The following is a 20,101-nucleotide window of genomic DNA, read 5'->3' on the forward strand; positions in this document are numbered from 1 at the left end:
ATCTGAATTGAGCATCAAAGCCTGCAGTGTGAACGTAGCCTTAGATGTCTAGATTTATATTTATTTATGTATTTATGTATTATATTTATTACTGTCATACACTACAGGCCCAAAGTTTGGAAGCAACTTAAATGTTGTGTTCTCAGTGTCTTTATTAAAAACCAGTGTGTATTGTGTGTATTTCTGGATGTGTTTACTACATGATCAGACTTTACCTTTATTGAATTGAACCAATTTTTTCCATTGACCTTTAGGTAAACATTGATGTTATCAGACCATTGGTGAATAAATGTTAACAAAAGAAAATAAGTTTTAGGGTGGAGGAGATTAGGAAGAGTCACAACTTCAGTTCAAAAGTCAAAAACAAATCAGAGTTTGCATTATTCACTTTATCTCTTTGTCTTTTGAGAGTTTGGAGACAAAAATCCCAATAAATCTCAACTGTGTTCATATCGCTGACAGGAGAAACAAGAGTTCAGATTTATACATTAAGGAAAGAAGGAAACACAAAGTCTAAGCAATAAAAACCCAAAGACCTGATAATTATAGTTAAAATGTGTTCTAATAAGTGACTCTTTATATAATAATCATGTTTATTTTGTTGGAAAGTATAGCAATGATGATCTTTTTTGTATGAATTATTAACGTTGCTTCCAAACTTTTGGCCTGTAGTGTTTATGACTCCATCCGAATGCAAAACTGTCTTTAACACATGATGTAATGTGTTGGTCAGTAGAGCCACACAGCCTCTTTCAGCCATCAGTTCATATCAAGCCCTTCACTAAACAGTTGGAACGCTGTGGAGAATGTAAATAAAATAGAATAGAATCCATTTTTCCATATTTTCAATTGTAAACTGTGCAAAGACAATATATTTAGTGTTTAGTAGAGAACCTTCTGTAAGTAAGGAAGTGGAACCAACATTCCACTGCGTCAACACCTGCATGAAAAAAGTGTTGCATCTACAAATGCAAGTTACAGGTTTCAGAGCAACAAATGTTGCCTCCAGACAACTTGTTTAACAGGGACGTCCCGGCTTACTGCAGCAGGACAATCAGTCTCATTCTGGAGCTCAGCAGAGACTAGACTCTCTGTTTCTAGTCCAGATCTGTCTCCTGTTTAAAATGTGCCTTTAATTATGAAGCGAAATATGTGACGGAGACACAGAAACTAAAATCTTTCATGAAGGACTTTACTTTCAACCTTCAACGGTTAGTGATAAACATGCTCCTATCACAACTAGTTCACAGAGGCTGCAGGCATCAAAAGGCCTGTTTCCACTCAGTACTTGTTGGAAAGAAGAGTGTTCTAGAGACTCTTTGTCTCTATATTAAGACTATTCGGAGCCTATATATATATATATATATATATATATATATATATATATATATATATATATATAGAGGGGTCTGAATAGTCTAAATATAGAGACAAAGAGTCTCTAGAGAGTCTGAATAGTCTAAATATAGAGACAAAGAGTCTCTAGAGGGTCTGAATAGTCTAAATATAGAGACAAAGAGTCTCTAGAGGGTCTGAATAGTCTAAATATAGAGACAAAGAGTCTCTAGAGGGTCTGAATAGTCTAAATATAGAGACAAAGAGTCTCTAGAGGGTCTGAATAGTCTAAATATAGAGACAAAGAGTCTCTAGAGGGTCTGAATAGTCTAAATATAGAGACAAAGAGTCTCTAGAGGGTCTCAATAGTCTAAATATAGAGACAAAGAGTCTCTAGAGGGTCTGAATAGTCTAAATATAGAGACAAAGAGTCTCTAGAGGGTCTGAATAGTCTAAATATAGAGACAAAGAGTCTCTAGAGGGTCTGAATAGTCTAAATATAGAGACAAAGAGCCTCTAACATAAACATTTTTTTTACAAAAAACAAAAAATTACAAAAACACACAAAAATCACAAAAAGACATTTAACATAAAATATTACATTAAAATGCTGAATGCACACTGCAGAATTTGAAAATATCTGCAAAAAAAAGGAAAATAACACTTTCCCTTTGCTGAAAATGTAAACGCACTAAATGTGACATGTAAATGTTAGAGTTGAGCTGCAGCAGGAAACATGCTGCTGAACGTTTCTACCTCATGAAGAGTTGCGGAGCTTTCACAGTCTCCAGAGGGTTAAACTCCTGTTTTTCTCTAGAAAATGGTCTCTTAAGACTATTTATTGTCGTTTTCACTATTGGTAGTTTTCAGGTTGTTGATCCATTGGAATGAACAGAAGAAAAACACATTAAAGTATTTCAATCAAACTCATTTTGATTGCTAATGATTTGTGGACACATTTGTAACATTTTGAATGTGTTAAAGCAGAAAAAGCATGTTGAGCAACACTTTTTTTATTTTCACACATCAAACCCTCCCTTACATGTGAAACATGAACACCATATAAACTTTTAGTGTCAAAGAGCTGAAATGTCTCATTTGTGCATGCAGCAGTAATAAGAAAAAAATTCAAGCCAATCAAATTTAATTTACAAGACATAAAAGCTTCTGGCTTGAACTGATTCCACAAACCATTAATGTAGCATCACCACAACATAAGAGGAAACAGATGAGCCGAAGGGTGAAGAGGAAGGTTTCTCTGCTAAGTCTTGTTTAGAAATCTGAAGCGTTTTGACATTAGGCTGGCAGAGAAACGCCAGAAAAACACTCTCAGCAGTCTGGAAACACATGTCAGCCATGTTGCCTTTATTAAATCTACAGTTTGGGCCTCTCCAGCGATCCATACAGGCTCGGGAAAACTGATAAATGAAGTGTATTGATTTGTATCAAACATTTGCAAAAATCTGCTCACAATAACAGTTGTGTTTTAGACATCATTGCCATTTTTCATGTTGATATGCAATATCTAAAGTAAGTAATACGTTTTTTATTATCAAATCACATCTGCAGCAGAGGGCCAGCTCTCCTCAGTGGGAGATCAGAACCAGCTGTGGGAGCTTTCTGCTCCTGACTCTGGTTGTTCATGGAGCCATAGTTCAGTGATGGAGGCCACCTTGTAGCTCCGACCGCCACAGTCAGACCGTGCAGAGGAGGTGGGCTCCGTTATTTGTCATCCTTTGTTGGCAAAGTTATTTATTTTATTTTTTTCTCCAACAAGAAGCTTGGAATTAGGAAACAACAACTGTGGTTAGGGTTTAGGCCCCGTTAACGTTTGGTGAGGTTTAGGCAAGAATGCATGATGTGTTCTCAGGATTAACCACCAAAGATTTATGGTCAGAGCAGAAACGTTATGAAACAGTTGATTTGCGGCTTGGTGAGTCATGTGGCTGCCAGAAATCAGCTTGGTGGGTGTTCAACATTCACTGACTGAGAACAGATTCACCTGTTAGAGCTCTGAAACTCTCAAACCTGCAGCTTCTTCTTCATCTAGTGTTCTAGGTGAGGAGATAGCACATCAGCACCATGGAAAAACACATGTTTAGTATTTAAAACTTTTCACATTTGGAGATATCTGTACAAATGGATGATAAGTTCTTCTGCTCAGGAAACTGATGCCCTTGGTCTCTAGTTTTGTGTTGCATGAGGCTGAGATGTGTTTTATGTTTTTTTTTCTTGACTGAAATTGGGCTCATTGCACATAAATACAGTTGGACTCAATGAATGGAGAATAGTCTGAGCCATCCAGTCATATAAAGACTGTTTAGGGACCCAAAGTATCATAACACATCTGTACTGCTGGGGGAAACTGCTGGTTTCTGCCCCAGATGCAATTGAAGAACATAAAGGGGCAAGTCTGGGAGACTCATAGAGTATATATGTCATGTACTGGTACCCATAGAACCCATTTTGCCTCCTTGCACCTTGAGGTCAGAGGTCAAGCAACACCGTTTTGACCCTTCGCCAACATTTGGAGCGTTGTTTAGCTCCCTTCCCAGAAACCTATCACCACGTTTGGTGCCAAACTGAGGCTCCGTTTACATGATGACGCTCTGAACAGAAGACGCAAAAGTGGCGTCTCGTCTAGAGACAGATAACTGTGGATTAGCAGATCTGAGGACACACACACACACACATACAGATACAGAGGTATGCTGTTGAACTTAAACTCCATGTTGCCCCTAAATAACTCTTTTTACCCTCAGTCTAAGGCTCTGTTTCCATGGTGACGGTCTGAACAGAAGACGGAAAAGTGGCGTCTCGTCTTCACTTTTTATTCCGCGTTTAGACGAGTGATTTTAGTCGTTTCCTCCTGCTGAACTATGGTCAGACAGGGAGAACAGAGAGAGAGAGAGAACTGTTCAATTCATCAAAACGTTGCAACTTCCATCTTGATAATCAGGTATTCTGTCATTGGACACTCAGGCTCCGTTTCCATGGTGACGGTCTGAACAGAAGACGTTAAAGTGGCGTCTCGTCTTCACTTTTTATTCCTCTCTGGTTCACACATACACTCACTGCCAGATTGTTCTCAACCTCCATGCAAGCATTTTCCTTTGGGCTGACCTCCCGTTGCCGACCCTGCCTGCCTCTGACTAACCTGCCTCGTCGTTCTCCTGGTAAACTATTCAGCTTTCTGTCTCCGAAGACGTTCTCTGTCTGAGGCTCCGTTTCCATGGTGACGGTCTGAACAGAAGACCTAAAGTGGCGTCTCGTCTTCACTTTTTATTCCTGGTTTATTCGAGTGTTTTCAGGAGGAAATCTGCTGATACGGTGATCTAAAGTGTGTGAATGTGATTGTATGCAGCCAGGCGGCATCACTTAAAGCCATAAGAGCATCTTTGGGCATGCAGAAGTTTTCACGCCACACATTTTCATCAGCTACTCCTTCCACAAAGTTCTCCTCCATCACTAGATCTCCCAGGTCTCGTTCACAGCCGTCTGGCTCCTCCCACCAATCGCTGCATCCAGAATGTGATGGAGGTAATTCCAGATCCTTCTCTGTTCACTAATACTATCTGTACATATCCTGGACATTTGGTGGAAAGACTCCTGTAAGTTTATTAGAGCTGCCAGAGCAGCTTGAAGGTCCCACCATGGAAATAATCCCACGTTTCTTTATTTCCTGTCCTGGAGCATGTATGTGACGTAAACACATACGTGACGTGAGCAGATCAGATCAGAGTTTTGTGTCTTGTCAGTGTAGACGACACGCTACGGAGGAGAGGATCTAAGGTTACACTCTGGAGGCTGGAGACACATTTTACCCTTTTTAAGACCCTAAAACACCGTCACCATCTAAACGAAAGGCACTTCACATGAAATATTTCATAACCACTGAGGCCTCGTTTACACCAGCGTCCTGGTGTAAACGAGGCCTCAGTGGTTATGAAAAATCACACTTTGTCTTTCACAACCAAGCGACAACATCCAGACCTTAAAAGTGATGCCGTTGCAGAAGAGCCTTAAACCTGCATTCTCTGTAATAGCCAGCAGGGGGCGACACCTCTGGTTGCAAAAAGAAGCCTGTCTGTATGTTAGTTAGTAGGAAAATGGCCCTACTTCTAACTTGATTTATTACCTAGTTCGAAGACACGGCAAAAACACTGTCACCGTCTTAACGAAAGGCACTTCCCATAAAATATTTAGTGGTTTTTACTTGCGATCGTCCTGGTGTAAATGGGGCCTGAGCCTCTGAAAGAAGAAAGTTGAGGTCAGAGGTTAATGCTGGATCATTGCTGACACATGCTGGAATTTCAGTGTTTGTTTTTCCATCCACCTGTTTTTATGGTAATGTTAAAAAAACTTGGGTGGAGATGCCAAAAATTAGAAAAAATCTTAAAATATCACAAAACTGTTTTTATGCTTGGCTTGGGTGCAAAAGGAAAACCGGACAAAATGTGGAAACGGAAACAGATTCAGCAAATAAATGACGTAGTTGAAGTGTGAAATCTTTGCAAAAATGAAAGTCTTTTTGTTGAGTTTTCAGCCATGAGACCAAATGTTGCCCAGTGAACCCTCCTTGGCCAGGTGGTTAAAACACAGCAAAAGTCCCAAAAACAAGCAAAATAACAAGTCAAAAGACAAACAAAGCAGCCACAGAGAGTAGCCTCATCCACCACAGGAAAACAATAGTTTGTGTGTTTACCCTGCCCAGTCTGAAGCATGCAGACAGGCCACAACAGAAGCTCCACAACACAACACAACAAGGAGGGAGTTCACCCAGAACACTAGTGGAAGCAGGAGGTGGAGGACGGACTCTGGCAACATGTGTTTTTTGACCCTGACATTCAGAAAGTGTGATGTGGTCGAGTAAAGCCAGACACAAAGAACATGAAGCTCATGCAGGATTTCATTATGTCACATAGTCGTGATTAGCTGTTTACTCTGTTCAATGTGTTCTCATGAACGGCTCGGACACAAAAAATCATCAGTATTATATGAAACTAGGAGATCTAAAGAATCCGTTGGTAGCAAAGTTATTATAGTTAACGGAAACTAACGAAAACTAGAATTGAAAAAATATTTTCAAAGAGTTTTTCAAGAAACGATAACTAACTGAAACTGTATTTTGTTGTTACAAAACTAACTAAGAAGAGAGTCTTCTAAAGTATAAAACAGAAGACAAGAGGAGTGATTCATGCAACTTAAGTTAAAAATGGTTTACCGTAATTTTCGGACTATAAGCCGCGCCTTTTTCCCCATTTTTTGATTCTGCGGCTTATATAACGGTGCGGCTAATCCACCAACTTTAACTCTACGGGCTCTATGACCGGTCCGCCAGGAGCGGCGGGCTCCAGCAGGAGAAGCTGGAGGCAGGTGGACGTACCAGATCGGCTCGGGGTCCTTCAGATACTTTTAAGCTATTTTTCACTTGTCTGTGTGTATTTGTGTCGAAAGCTACTTAGTTTGTGGGAGTCGCCGTGCCGTAATCAGCGGCAGACGAAGGACCCCGAGCCAATCTGGCAGGGCGCCGGAAAAGAGTGAAACAGGTAGTAAAGTAAAGTAAAAGTGAAACTGAGAGTGGTACGAGAGACAGAACGAGAGACGGAACGAGACAGACCGACATTACGAGAGCGAGATAGTTTGTGCAAAGGAAGTTTTCATGCACAAACCCTCATTATGGAAAACAAACGTAGAAATGCATATGATGCAGCTTTTAAGTTAAAGACAGTCAATCTGGCTGTAAAAGAAGCTTCCTCAAGCAACCATCTCTTTCCCCACAATCCCCTCTGTGCACCAACCCTTACATATGGTAATTAAACACTAAAACACCTGCGGCTTGGGGGCGCCCTGGTAGCACACCTGGTAGTGCGCGTACCATAGAGGCTTTGACCTCGCAAGCGGGCGGCCCAGGTTCGAGTCCAACTCGGAGCCCTTTCCCGCATGTCTCCCCCTTTCACTCTCTCTCACACTATCAAATAAAGCTGAAAAATGGCCAAAAAAATATCTTTAAAAAAAAAAAACACCTGCGGCTTATAATCCAGTGCGGCTTATAGTGCGGAAAATACGGTACTTTTGTTTTTCAATTGGGATGCGAACCCACCTGGGTGAAGGTCCGATCCACCGCCTCAACCTTCAACCAAACGCGGGAATCCGCCTTTTTACACTTTGCTCGGCTGTCAATCACGACTACGTCAGCTAGATGTGTGACGCCTCCTGTTAGCCTCGTGCTAATCTCAGGCCTGTCACGTCCAACACGTTGTCCAAGTGTCTCCAAGTGTCTCCAAGTGTCTCTGGTTCTCATTGGAAGACTTGGGCCACAATGAAACAAAAAAACCCTCTGTGCTGTTGTGGTACGTGGTGTTCCTCCACAGTTAAAATGACTTTCTGTTATCCTCTGGATCACAGAAAGACAGAACACTCCTCAGTCGTCACAAGCTAAGAAGTTCAATAAGTAGCTTATAACAGCCAACTGTTGCTGATTCAATAAATGTTCCATCATGTTGCTAACGAGACGTGACAGGTCAGTTGACATGTGACAGTTTGTTAGTTGCTGCCTTCCTTTTTAGGCCGTGCATTGTTTCCTCTAGCAGCTGGACGCTAGTTCTTCATGGTTTGTGTTAGCAGAGCAAATATTTCCATCATCCAGTCGAGTTATTTGTGAGGAGGAAACAGGCAGACTGCCCCCCCCCCCCTCTTAGCATGTCGTGACTGAACTTATTACATCTCTTGTTTTACAATAAAAGACATCATGACTAGGAAGGAAAACAATTTGGCAAAAACAGGTTTTTACAAATTGCAACACTTAAAACCAATTACTCAGTTGTACTTCTTAGTCATAGAGGGAATATTTGTTTGGGTTTTCTTGCCACATTAGCTTGACCCAGTTAACTCCCAGCTATGCCAAACTGTCTCGCTCTGCCTTTATAGAATTTACTGTAGTTCTGCAGCAACCACACCAACTACTTTTATAGTCGTCTCGTCACAGACAAGCTGCTTTTCCAAGAGAAGTCGTTTCTTTAATAGATTCTGTGATTTATTTTTTCTAACCTCCTGATTAAATAAAGGCTAAATTGCACAATATGATTACAGCATGCAGACCTGGAATAAAAAACAGATGCTCCTAATAGTTAAAGTCAAAAACTGTCAAGTTGAGGCTTGATAAATACACAATTTGACTTGGAATTAAATAGACTTAATCATTTTCACAGGTGTTTCCAGAGCAGGGTGTGGTGCTCCGTCAGTCCAGTGTAGTGCTGCCAAATGAACTCGGGGTGACAAGACGGCGCTGAATTGTGTCGGCCTAATTTGCCTTTTATCAGAAACATGTTTCCTGGACTAATTGAAGCCAATTGTGCAGCTCTGCCTGTGTGACACGGCTCTGTCTGTCTAACTTCTAACTGCAGCTGTCCACATGTTGACGAGGCCAAACTTCTGAAGTGTCTTGATGTTTTCCGCCCTTTTTATGAAAAGCTGCAGCATTACAAGCTGTTGTTCCTCAGACATGCTGCAGCACATTATGTCAGGGCCTTTACTTTATAGTCATTGCTCATAGCTCAGGTGCAACTGTGTTACGGGAAGTAATTTCTTTTTCATTTTTGCATTTTGGCTCATAAACACTGAACCTGCTCACAAACCATGATCTCATGCTGCAGATCATTAAATTAACCTTTTTCGGATTTTTATTGGCATGTATTCTTCACTATAAACATAGTTTTCCATTTTTTAACCGTTTTGTCTAAATCTTAAAGCATCTTTCAGCCTTGACACATCCATGACATATCACAAAAAGGGTAATAAACAAGTACATGGAAGTTAGTGATGTCCAAATGAAGCTTCATAAACATTTAGTTGCATTAGTTGACCCCACTAGCTGGCTTTCTTGGTTTAAAGAAAAAGGTTCAATGAATGTCAATTCAGTGTCCTTTCATCATTGATCGTCTGGGACAAACTATTTTGACAATAACAGAAAAAGAAGATTGGGTATCAAACTGTCAAACATTGCCAATTAAAAATTGCAATTGCATAAAGTCTGGAACCTCTCAGTTCCTTTTTTGGATTGCCAGGATGTTCTTATCAAGGTGCACAAAGCAAAATGCCTCAGGATGATAAACCTGCATCAGTCAGAGCAACAAAACATGAGCCCAACCAATCAGAGCAACAAAACATGGGCCCCAACAAATCAGAGCAGCAAAACATGAGCCCAACCAATCAGAGCAACAAAACATGAGCCCCAACCAATCAGAGCAACAAAACATGACCCCAACCAATCAGAGCAACAAAACATGACCCCAACCAATCAGAGCAACAAAACATGACCCCAACCAATCAGAGCAACAAAACATGAGCCCCAACCAATCAGAGCAACAAAACATGAGCCCCAACCAATCAGAGCAATAAAACATGAGCCCCAACCAATCAGAGCAATAAAACATGAGCCCCAACCAATCAGAGCAATAAAACATGAGCCCAAACCAATCAGAGCAACAAAACATGAGCCCCAACCAATCAGAGCAACAAAACATGAGCCCCAACCAATCAGAGCAACAAAACATGAGCCCCAACCAATCAGAGCAGCAAAACATGAGCCCCAACCAATCAGAGCAACAAAACATGAGCCCCAACCAATCAGAGCAGCAAAACATGAGCCCCAACCAATCAGAGCAACAAAACATGAGCCCAAACCAATCAGAGCAGCAAAACATGGGCCCAACCAATCAGAGCAACAAAACATGAGCCCCAACCAATCAGAGCAACAAAACATGGGCCCCAACCAATCAGAGCAACAAAACATGAGCCCAACCAATCAGAGCAACAAAACATGAGCCCCAACCAATCAGAGCAACAAAACATGACCCCAACCAATCAGAGCAACAAAACATGAGCCCCAACCAATCAGAGCAACAAAACATGAGCCCCAACCAATCAGAGCAGCAAAACATGGGCCCCAACCAATCAGAGCAACAAAACATGACCCCAACCAATCAGAGCAGCAAAACATGAGCCCCAACCAATCAGAGCAGCAAAACATGAGCCCCAACCAATCAGAGCAGCAAAACATGGGCCCCAACCAATCAGAGCAACAAAACATGACCCCAACCAATCAGAGCAACAAAACATGAGCCACAACCAATCAGAGCAGCAAAACATGACCCCAACCAATCAGAGCAACATAACATGACCCCAACCAATCAGAGCAGCAAAACATGACCCCAACCAATCAGAGCAGCAAAACATGACCCCAACCAATCAGAGCAACAAAACATGGGCCCCAACCAATCAGAGCAACAAAACATGACCCCAACCAATCAGAGCAACAAAACATGGGCCCCAACCAATCAGAGCAACAAAACATGACCCCAACCAATCAGAGCAACAAAACATGAGCCCAACCAATCAGAGCAACAAAACATGAGCCCAACCAATCAGAGCAACAAAACATGAGCCCAACCAATCAGAGCAACAAAACATGACCCCAACCAATCAGAGCAACAAAACATGACCCCAACCAATCAGAGCAACAAAACATGACCCCAACCAATCAGAGCAGCAAAACATGACCCCAACCAATCAGAGTTGGCTGCTGAGAGTCTACCGGAAACATTGGTAGGTTGCGGGGAACATAAGACCCTTTTTGGGAAAAATGGGGAACATAGGACCTTATTTCTAAAAAAGGTACATTTCCATAGAAACCTGTGTCTTTTGTTTGTATTTGGGGTTCCTGGAAGCTTTATACTTTGTCATTTAAAATACAATGAAAAATCTGACTGATAGCTAGTTTGTGTGTAGAAAAAGGAGCCATGCATGTGATGTAAGGACAGACTGGAAGATGCTGAACAGACAGAAATTAATGCAGAGGAAGTTGACACATTTGAACCAAAATCTCCTGGACTTCAGAGGGTTAATGTGCTTTACTTTTATATTATAAGGTGGTAGTTATTACAAATAGTTATTCTCCCTTAATAACACTCATTGAATATGGTCTGTTCCTACATAACAATACACAAAACTACAAAGTAAAGCATATTAAGATCATAGCTCATATACAACAACTTCCTTACTTACTATTAATAATCAATAATTCTGAGGTTATTGAGGGAAAACTCTTAGTTAATGTCTTACTGGCTGTATAATAAGGCCATGCAGAATAAGGCATTAATAACTACTAAAGTGTTAACGGTTTTTCAGACGTCCATGTTATGAATGAAGCTTCATTCTATCCTCATTTTCTTTGGTCAACTTCTTTTTCTTGTTTCACTGTCAAATGTCCAGTTACAACAAAAAGTCATAAAAATAAGTGTATCATGTTGCATTAAATGAAATGTTATTGCTCTGATGCTATGTTCCACCCACACAGACAAGTATTTATTGACTTTATTTTCTTTCCCCCTTGCTTAATGTCATAAAAATTTCGAGAGCTGATAAAAGTTGAGTTGATAAAAAAACAAAAATTCTAAATTTATTATCAGACACAATACTTACAAAAGCAATCTTGGTGTCTGTATTTTTTATTTTCTAGCCGGCTTGGAACACGATTCGCTCGTTGCTTTGACATTTCTTTGTTGTTGCTCTCCTGACTGATAGAAACCCAACGGCCCAAGTCACATATTAACTTCTCTTACCGCCTATTAACGCTACAAAATTATTGTGATCTTTGATAATTAATTGAAGTCAAAGTTCATTTCTTACCATAATTTACAGCCTGTTGACAGCCCGGAGAGCCAGATATGGCTGAGTGGACGTGGCTGACGTTAAAAGTGGCCAATGAAAATAGAAAGTAGATTTTCTCAGGTTTGGATGGAGTGTAACAGTGGGGGATGAGTGAGTTTCTGCCAGATTAAGAAAGCAGCTTTCATAAATCCTGCTGCTGTCTGTTCTCCCAGGTGAACCCAGCCAGTGTTATGTGTTTGACGGTGACGGAGTGTGTGAGGAGTTCGAGCGCTCCTCCAGCGTTCAGGACTGCGGTTACTTCACACCGTTGGGCTACACGGACCAGTGGGCCGCCACCGCCACCGCCTCCCACCAGGATCCCGACCACTGCCCCGCCCACGCCGCCACGGGGGAACCAGCGCTCGCTAAGGTATGGAGTTTAAAAACCACAAGGCACATAAAAGACTTCCAGATGATCATAAACTCCTCATGGTGGAAATCCTCTACAACTCCGGGGCAACAACGGTAGCAGCTGATTCATCTGGACTGTTTCTGTCTGTCCCACTTTATTAAGCCTAGACCAGATAAATCCTTATAGAAAGGAGGATACAGAACCTGAAGGAGATTTAGATTTAGTCTTTATTGTCATTGCACGGTAGTATAAAAAAATACGTTAACACAACAAAATTGAGGCACAGCTCTCCCAGTGCCAGAGGTGGACAGACTGGAATTTCTGGCCTTGAACAGAAAGCACTTTTGGCAAAACCATAATACCTATCATTGATCCGACTTCACTTTGAGCGTCCTGAGTTCTTCCTGAACGTCTACATATGTTTTTTGTGAAGAAAAATGAAGAAATAGCTTTGTTAGAGCGATCTGATAAATTGTTAAATATGCTTTTCTACAGAAATCTCCCTGCGTTTTTAATATGGGAGCCAATGAGGCTGTTGGTGGTGTTGGTGGATCATCTGTGCGTCCTACGCCCAAACTATAACTCTGACAGCTTTACCAGAGGATTGTGAGGGAGAAGACTAATTTTCCTACGTTTCTATGTATAAATTATTTCTGTAGAGTGGAATTTGCGGCCTGGAGCGCAGTTTTCAAATTTATTTTTTGACAGTTTTTTCTCTCCCTCTACACTCTGGTGATGATGTCACACACTGTGACACAAACATTCCGTGCAATACACACCCATTATAATCTCGGAATTTCTTCAAAAATGATCATGGTCATTGAACAGGGATTAATAAAAAACTATATGACCTATCGAAACGTGGATTAATACACCAATACACAAGACTTGTGTCTACTGTTTAAAGTTTAAATGGAGTCTCTAGGTGAAATTATGCCGGAGAAGTAGACGTTTAAAAATCTCCAATTAATGTTCTTTTTCCCTCATTTTTTTTTCGGCCGTCCCATTCACTTCAATGCAAAATTTTGAGCAGTTTTTGGCGACTTACATCACAAAAAATTTGTATTCTGTAGAGAAAAATAATAGCACACCGATCCCGATCAAACCGCACGTTTTGATATATAATTTGTCCTATTTGTACTATTGCACTTTACATTTCAACAGTCTCAAAGTGCTAAAGAGAATTAAAACTTGAGAAAAGCCCAAATTCTGACTTTATTCATGACACTTTGATTTGTTTTGTTAATGCAGCTTTTCCTCACTGTAACATAAACAATCCTGGAGATCTGCCAGTTGTTGGATGTTGGAGCAACAACAATCCACCAGAATGATTAAACGTGAATTAAATCACGTTCTCTGTCCTGCTGAGTAGAACTTACTAAGTGACCCTCCATGCAGCAGAGAAACAGGGTTCATGTGAACACTTTTCTACAAGTGTGACACAGTTTGAAAGCGATGATGGATCTAAGAGGCCTCGTGTGTGATTGCAGACATTTTATGGGAGATGTCAGCTGGAAAATGATGGATGGTTCCTGTACTAAAGTTTATAAAAGAAAGGGGAGCTATGACGTGTTCAGAGTGCTGAGTCCTGCCAAAACCTCCTCCCAAGTGATGTTGAAAGGCGTGAAACCCTCTTACAACAGAAACACTTTAATATTAACCAATGATTGTGATTCTGTCAGCTGAGTCACTGTGACCTGAACAGCTTTCTTACTTTATTTATCCCCTTTTTTAGATTTCTTTTAGGGGTGCCAAGATTACAGTTATTAATTGAAACTCAATCGTTCAATTAGTTTTCAGTGTCAACAAGTGTACATTCCAAAAAACATACGGATATTTAGAATTTAAAAACATTATGAAAATAACTTTTTTAACCGGCTTCTTGTCTTAATGTTGCCTCTAGGAAACGTTGAACCATTGAACCAACGACCCATTGAAATGAATGTATGTCTAAGTGTGTGAAACTATCAGAAATAAAGGTTTACTCACCTATCAGTAGGAATCTATCTATCTATCTATCTATCTATCTATCTATCTATCTATCTATCTATCTATCTATCTATCTATCTATCTATCTATCTATCTATCTATCTATCTATCTATCTATCTATCTATCTATCTATATATATGTCATATAGATGGACACAATAACAGAAAGAGAGAAAATGGAGAGAAGTCTTCAGGAATTTTTTTGATATATATAAATATTTGAATGACTTTTTGTGGTGCAAAATGGCAAAGCTGTTTGCTTTGTAAAAGTCTGCAAAACGCTGTTTCAATATGGCCTCCTGGAGGTCATGTGACAAATTAAAGCATTGCTATTGGTTCCCTATACTCTTCCCTCTTATTTTAAAGAGTCACATCACTCAAAAACATGACTTGTAGAAATTTAACAGGCCAAAAATGGGGCAACACCGTAACCATACAGGGTTCAGTATTGAGGTACGAAACAGGTGCTAGTGTTTGTTTGGCCTGTTTGCCAGAGAGGAGAATTATTTATGAAATAATGGTTTATGTGTATTTCTGTTGATGTGTTTGAAGCTGTGCAGGTACCAGCAGCTGGAGGTGAGTGAGAAGCTGCCGTCAGACGCCTGGTTCCCCTGCACGGCCCAGTCCGACTCCAGCAACCACCTGGAGCACTCCTTCTGGCTAAAGGTGGGTGTGTGTCAAGGTTATAATAGTTTGGGATTTTTCATTAGTTTTAGTTTTAATTTTGTTATGATTTTTTGTTTTCAAATTCAGTTAGTTTTAATGACATTTTAGAGTGAATTTACTAGTTTTAATTCGTTTTTTTATTTTTTGGAAAATGTTTAGCTTTAGTTTAGTTTTTATTAGTTTAGGTTGTTGGGGTAGGGGTTAGGGTTGTGGTTAGGTTGTTAGGGTAGGGGTTAGGTTGTTGGGGGTAGGGGTTAGGTTGTTAGGGTAGGGGTTAGGTTGTTAGGGTAGGGGTTAGGTTGTTGGGGGTAGGGGTTAGGACTGTTGGGGTAGGGGTTAGGTTGTTGGGGTTGGGGTTAGGTTGTTGGGGTAGGGGTTAGGTTGTTGGGGTAGGGGTTAGGTTGTTGGGGTTGGGGTTAGGTTGTTGGGGTAGGGGTTAGGTTGTTAGGGTTGGGGTTAGGTTGTTGGGGTAGGGGTTAGGTTGTTGGGGTTAGGTTGTTAGGGTTAGGTTGTTAGGGTAGGGGTTAGATTGTTGGGGTTGGGGTTGGGTTGTTAGGGTAGGGGTTAAGTTGTTGGGGTTAGGTTGTTAGGGTTAGGTTGTTAGGGTAGAGGTTAGGTTGTTGGGGTTGGGGTTAGGTTGTTAGGGTTAGGTTGTTGGGGTTGGGGTTGGGTTGTTAGGGTAGGGGTTAGGTTGTTAGGGTAGGGGTTAGGTTGTTGGGGTTAGGTTGTTGGGGTTAGGTTGTTAGGGTTAGGTTGTTGGGGTTAGGTTGTTAGGGTTAGGTTGTTGGGGTAGGGGTTAGGTTGTTGGGGTAGGGGTTAGGTTGTTAGGGTAGGGGTTAGGTTGTTGGGGTTGGGGTTAGGTTGTTGGGGTTGGGGTTAGGTTGTTGGGGTAGGGGTTAGGTTGTTGGGGTAGGGGTTAGGTTGTTGGGGTTGGGGTTAGGTTGTTGGGGTAGGGGTTAGGTTGTTGGGGTTAGGTTGTTAGGGTTAGGTTGTTAGGGTAGGGGTTAGATTGTTGGGGTTGGGGTTGGGTTGTTAGGGTAGGGGTTAAGTTGTTGGGGTTAGGTTGTTAGGGTTAGGTTGTTAGAGTAGAGGTTAGGTTGTTGGGGTTGGGGTTAGGTTGTTAGGGTTAGGTTGTTGGGGTAGGGGTTAGGTTGTTAGGGTTAGGTTGTTGGGGTTAGGTTGTTAGGGTAGGGGTTAGGTTGTTGGGGTAGGGGTTAGGTTGTTAGGGTTGGGGTTAGGTTGTTGGGGTAGGGGTTAGGTTGTTAGGGTTGGGGTTAGGTTGTTGGGGTTAGGTTGTTGGGGTAGGGGTTAGGTTGTTAGGGTTGGGGTGAGGTTGTTGGGGTTAGGTTGTTGGGGTAGGGGTCAGGCATTTAGTTGTGATGGTTAAGGTTAGGGGTCTAGATCACTTGTTCTCAACCTTTTTTCAGTGATGTTCCCCCTGTGAAATATGTTTTCAGCCACGTACCCCTGAACCAGGGTTTTTTTAGGAAAATGAAATTGAATAGCCTACTGAATATGAAATTCATTTTATGAACTTATACTTATATTTTCCAAAAATATTTATTAAATAATTATTTTTAAAGGATTTCTGCATGAATGCTACTTTTTAAATGTATATTTTTAAATCTCACATACCCCCTGGAGTGCCTTCACGTACCCCCCAGGGGGACGCGGACCCCCATTTGAGAACCACTGGCCTAGGGAATGCATTTGGTGAATACAGAGTCCTCACAAAGGTAGAAAGACAAGAATGTGTGTTTGTGTGTGTGGGTGGCTCCTCTTTCTTTCCAGTAGTTTTGTAAATGAGGTTAAAGAGTCACACACACATTCCTGAGTAACTTTCTAGTAATTGCATGATTCACACAAATAATTTTTAACTTGAATGACTCATTTCCCCCGACAGCTGTGAATTATGGCTTCTAATGATCTGGAGATGATTACCAAATAACCTTCTACTTATTCTTCATTTACATTTTCTGCATTTTTCTGCTATTTTTACCCCAGTTGGGTACTAATCATCAAAATATTTACAAGTTTATATAATGAACTCATCGTTCATAATTCAATACTTAAAAGGTTCATAAGTTATTCAAATACTGGCATCTGAAGGAATAATATCAACTTTGTAATCATAAATAGATTATAAATACATCATTTGTAATTATAAGTTATTATGGTCCCAGAAAATTCAGAGCAAAATAAAAATAAATACCTCTGATGCTGAAAAGAATCCTCAGACGTGACATATCATTAAAGAATGGTATATTAGATAGGAATTAGGAATTTATGACATTTTTATTTATTGTTTAATTGGGAGAGAATGATAGAATATCTAGTTTAATTACTGCCTGATTGCCGTGTTTATCTTTGCATCATTATTTAGTCGCTCCATGTGTCCCGCTCTGGTTCCTGGCTCTCTGTTCCAGACTGGGTCTGCTTCTTATATTTAGTTGTTTTTTATTATTTACTCTCTCCACATTCACAGTTCCCACCATGCTCTCTGCAGGTCAGACTCAGTGTAGGCTAGCTGTTGATCTGACTGATAGGCTGGATTATAGGCTCCTTTAACAGACAGCACACTGTAAAAAAGGGTTTAAAAACCAGAAAGTGTTTTTATCTTGGTAAGAACCAAATAATCATCAGGTCACTCTGCTCGGGCCAGTTCATCACTGCTGGCAGCTTTACTTTATCTGGTTTTAAGAGTTCATTTATTATTTTAAGTGTTCAACATGCTTATTTCTAGATTTTAATAATCTTAATTTAATAAATCTTGTCAAGGTAAATTATCTGTCCATGCAGCAAAATCATTTCCCTCAGATTTACTGTTTGATCTGGTTTTTAGACTCACCTTATTTTTTTACAGCAGTGTACATTCTGCCTCTTTTCTTTGCCTGAACATATTCACTCTTCCTCATCATTTCCACGTTTTTGTTGAATGACTCATCTTTCCATCCTCTGCTTCTTTACCAGCCGCTGTCTCTCTAAAGAGTCCTTCAGCGTGTGAAAAGCCTTTATGATAACCAGCTCTCCCTCAAACACCTCTCTCTCTCCTTCAAGTCTTCTTTTAGTGTCTGAGAGGTCTTAAATATCCAGTCTGGCTCCGTCTGAAGAGCATCATATCCGTCTCTGTCGGCTCTCTGAAAGGCGTCTGTCTCATTTAACACTTTCTTCCTCTTTTTATAAAAGTGGCACTCCAGAATCCATCTCTTGAGTGTGAAACAGGCTAAACAGGTGTCTGTGAAGAGTTCCCTCAGAGAGAAGAGACGCTGCAAGGGTCAACACGGATTACAGCTGCTGCATTTCACTCATAATGCAATTACCATACACTGTAAAAAAAACAAAAAAACATCTGATGTTTTTAGGGTAAAAAACAGCAGCTGTGGTTGCCAGAACTTTACCGTAATAAATACGGTGCAACTTTTTCTAATATTACGGTAAAATATTAGCACTGTTGATTTCATGTTTAAGATTATCATTTTATTCCATTTTTTTGCTGTAAAAAAATAAAACGTTTTTCCATCAAAAGAAACCTGTTCTGCCATATAATTGACAAGAAAATAATTTATAAATACTGCATAAATTAAAGATTTTACCATTAAATATTACAGTATATTTCTGTTAGAGATATGGTGTTTAGTACATTTAACAGTGAGAAAAAGGATTTTTACAAATAATAAGTGCAAAAATGATGCTTGTATATATATTACAGTATATTTTTGCTACAAACATGGTGCCAGAGTATTTTACAGTGGAGTAAAACTGTAAAAATAATCCTGTTTTGTCTGATATATACATTTACAGTGTTTCATTGTTACTGAAACTGAATTAACTCATTTATCATTTTACGTCTTTTACTGTCATGGTTTAGCAGTTTTTCACCATAAAATCTACAGACATTTTTTACAGTGTTACAGTCAGCTGCTGGTCCATTCAGTCAAATAATATGAATCGTCCAGATGTTTTTCCTGATTATTTTCATGGTTTATTATAAAAAGACAGATTATCTTACGTGAGTTATCTAACCCTGAACAATGCTGTGAGATTTTTTGACCCGTATTCACTGTCAGGATGGTAAATAACCCCAAATAGCATTGAATGGCCAAAGTTTGAGTGGCTGAAAAAGAGAAGTGTTAAGTGTGGCCTTATTGCTCCAGGTGGGGTTCGTCCATCCTGGCGTGGCTGCCTCCGTCATGGTGTACCTGGCCTCAGACGGCTCCTGGTCTGGGGAGCAGTGTCGGAGGACGGCCACCATCCTGCTGTCGGACACCACCGGCAAGAACCACTCACTAGGTACTTTCTATTGGTTTCTATGTTTTTCATTGTTTTGCTGTTTGATTCAGACAAACCACAGATTGGAAAACAGAGTATAAACTAAGTGTTGTTAAGCTAAATGACGACTTGATGCTCTCCCATTGGACGACAGGAACACATGACCTCTCGTGTCACAGGAACCCGCTGGTGGTGAACGTGACCCATGACCTGTCCCGCCCCTTCTTCATCACGGCCTCCGTCATCCTCCTCTTCTCCTCCCCCCTGGTGGCAGTGGGAGGCGTGGCCCTCAGGACCTCCTGCCACTTCAGCACCTTCGCCCTGACCGGGTGCGCATCAGAGGGTGGGCTCTCCCACAACTACCTACTGAACACACACACACACACACACACACACACACACACACACACACACACACACAGAGACAGACACACAAAGACACACACACACACACATAAACACGCTTGCTTTATAGATATACCATGAGTTAGAAAACAGTCTATAGTTGCCTGCTCTGTCTCTCCCTGCTTCTCATCCCTCTCCTTCTCCTCCTCCCATCATCCTCCTCCCGTCCTCCTCCAACCCTCCCATCCTCCTCCCATTCTCCCATCCTCCTCCCATCCTCCCATCCTCCCATCACCCTCCCATCCTCCTCCCATCCTCCCACCCTCTCATCATCCTCCCATCCTTCTCCCGTCCTCCTCCCACCCTCCCATCATCCTCCCATCCTCCTCCCGTGCTCCTCCCATCCTCCTCCCGTCCTCCTCCCACCCTCCCATC

The 20,101-nt window shown here is 41.0% G+C and overlaps 1 protein-coding gene across 1 annotated transcript in view; it reads left to right on the top strand.

Annotated features, from left to right (window-relative positions):
- The window catches only part of pappa2 (pappalysin 2), a gene marked incomplete at its 3' end in the record, with an annotated part of 136,080 nt that overhangs the window by 63,035 nt on the left and 52,944 nt on the right, over positions 1-20,101 (top strand). The window contains exons 14-17 of the mRNA XM_059344316.1: positions 12,219-12,415; positions 14,939-15,052; positions 19,207-19,342; positions 19,476-19,650. Coding sequence (XP_059200299.1) covers positions 12,219-12,415; positions 14,939-15,052; positions 19,207-19,342; positions 19,476-19,650 — 622 coding nt within the window. The remainder of the gene's footprint in view (positions 1-12,218; positions 12,416-14,938; positions 15,053-19,206; positions 19,343-19,475; positions 19,651-20,101) is intronic.

This window comes from Centropristis striata, chromosome 11 (genome assembly GCF_030273125.1).
Source record: "Centropristis striata isolate RG_2023a ecotype Rhode Island chromosome 11, C.striata_1.0, whole genome shotgun sequence".
NCBI classification, from domain to species: Eukaryota; Metazoa; Chordata; class Actinopteri; order Perciformes; family Serranidae; genus Centropristis; species Centropristis striata.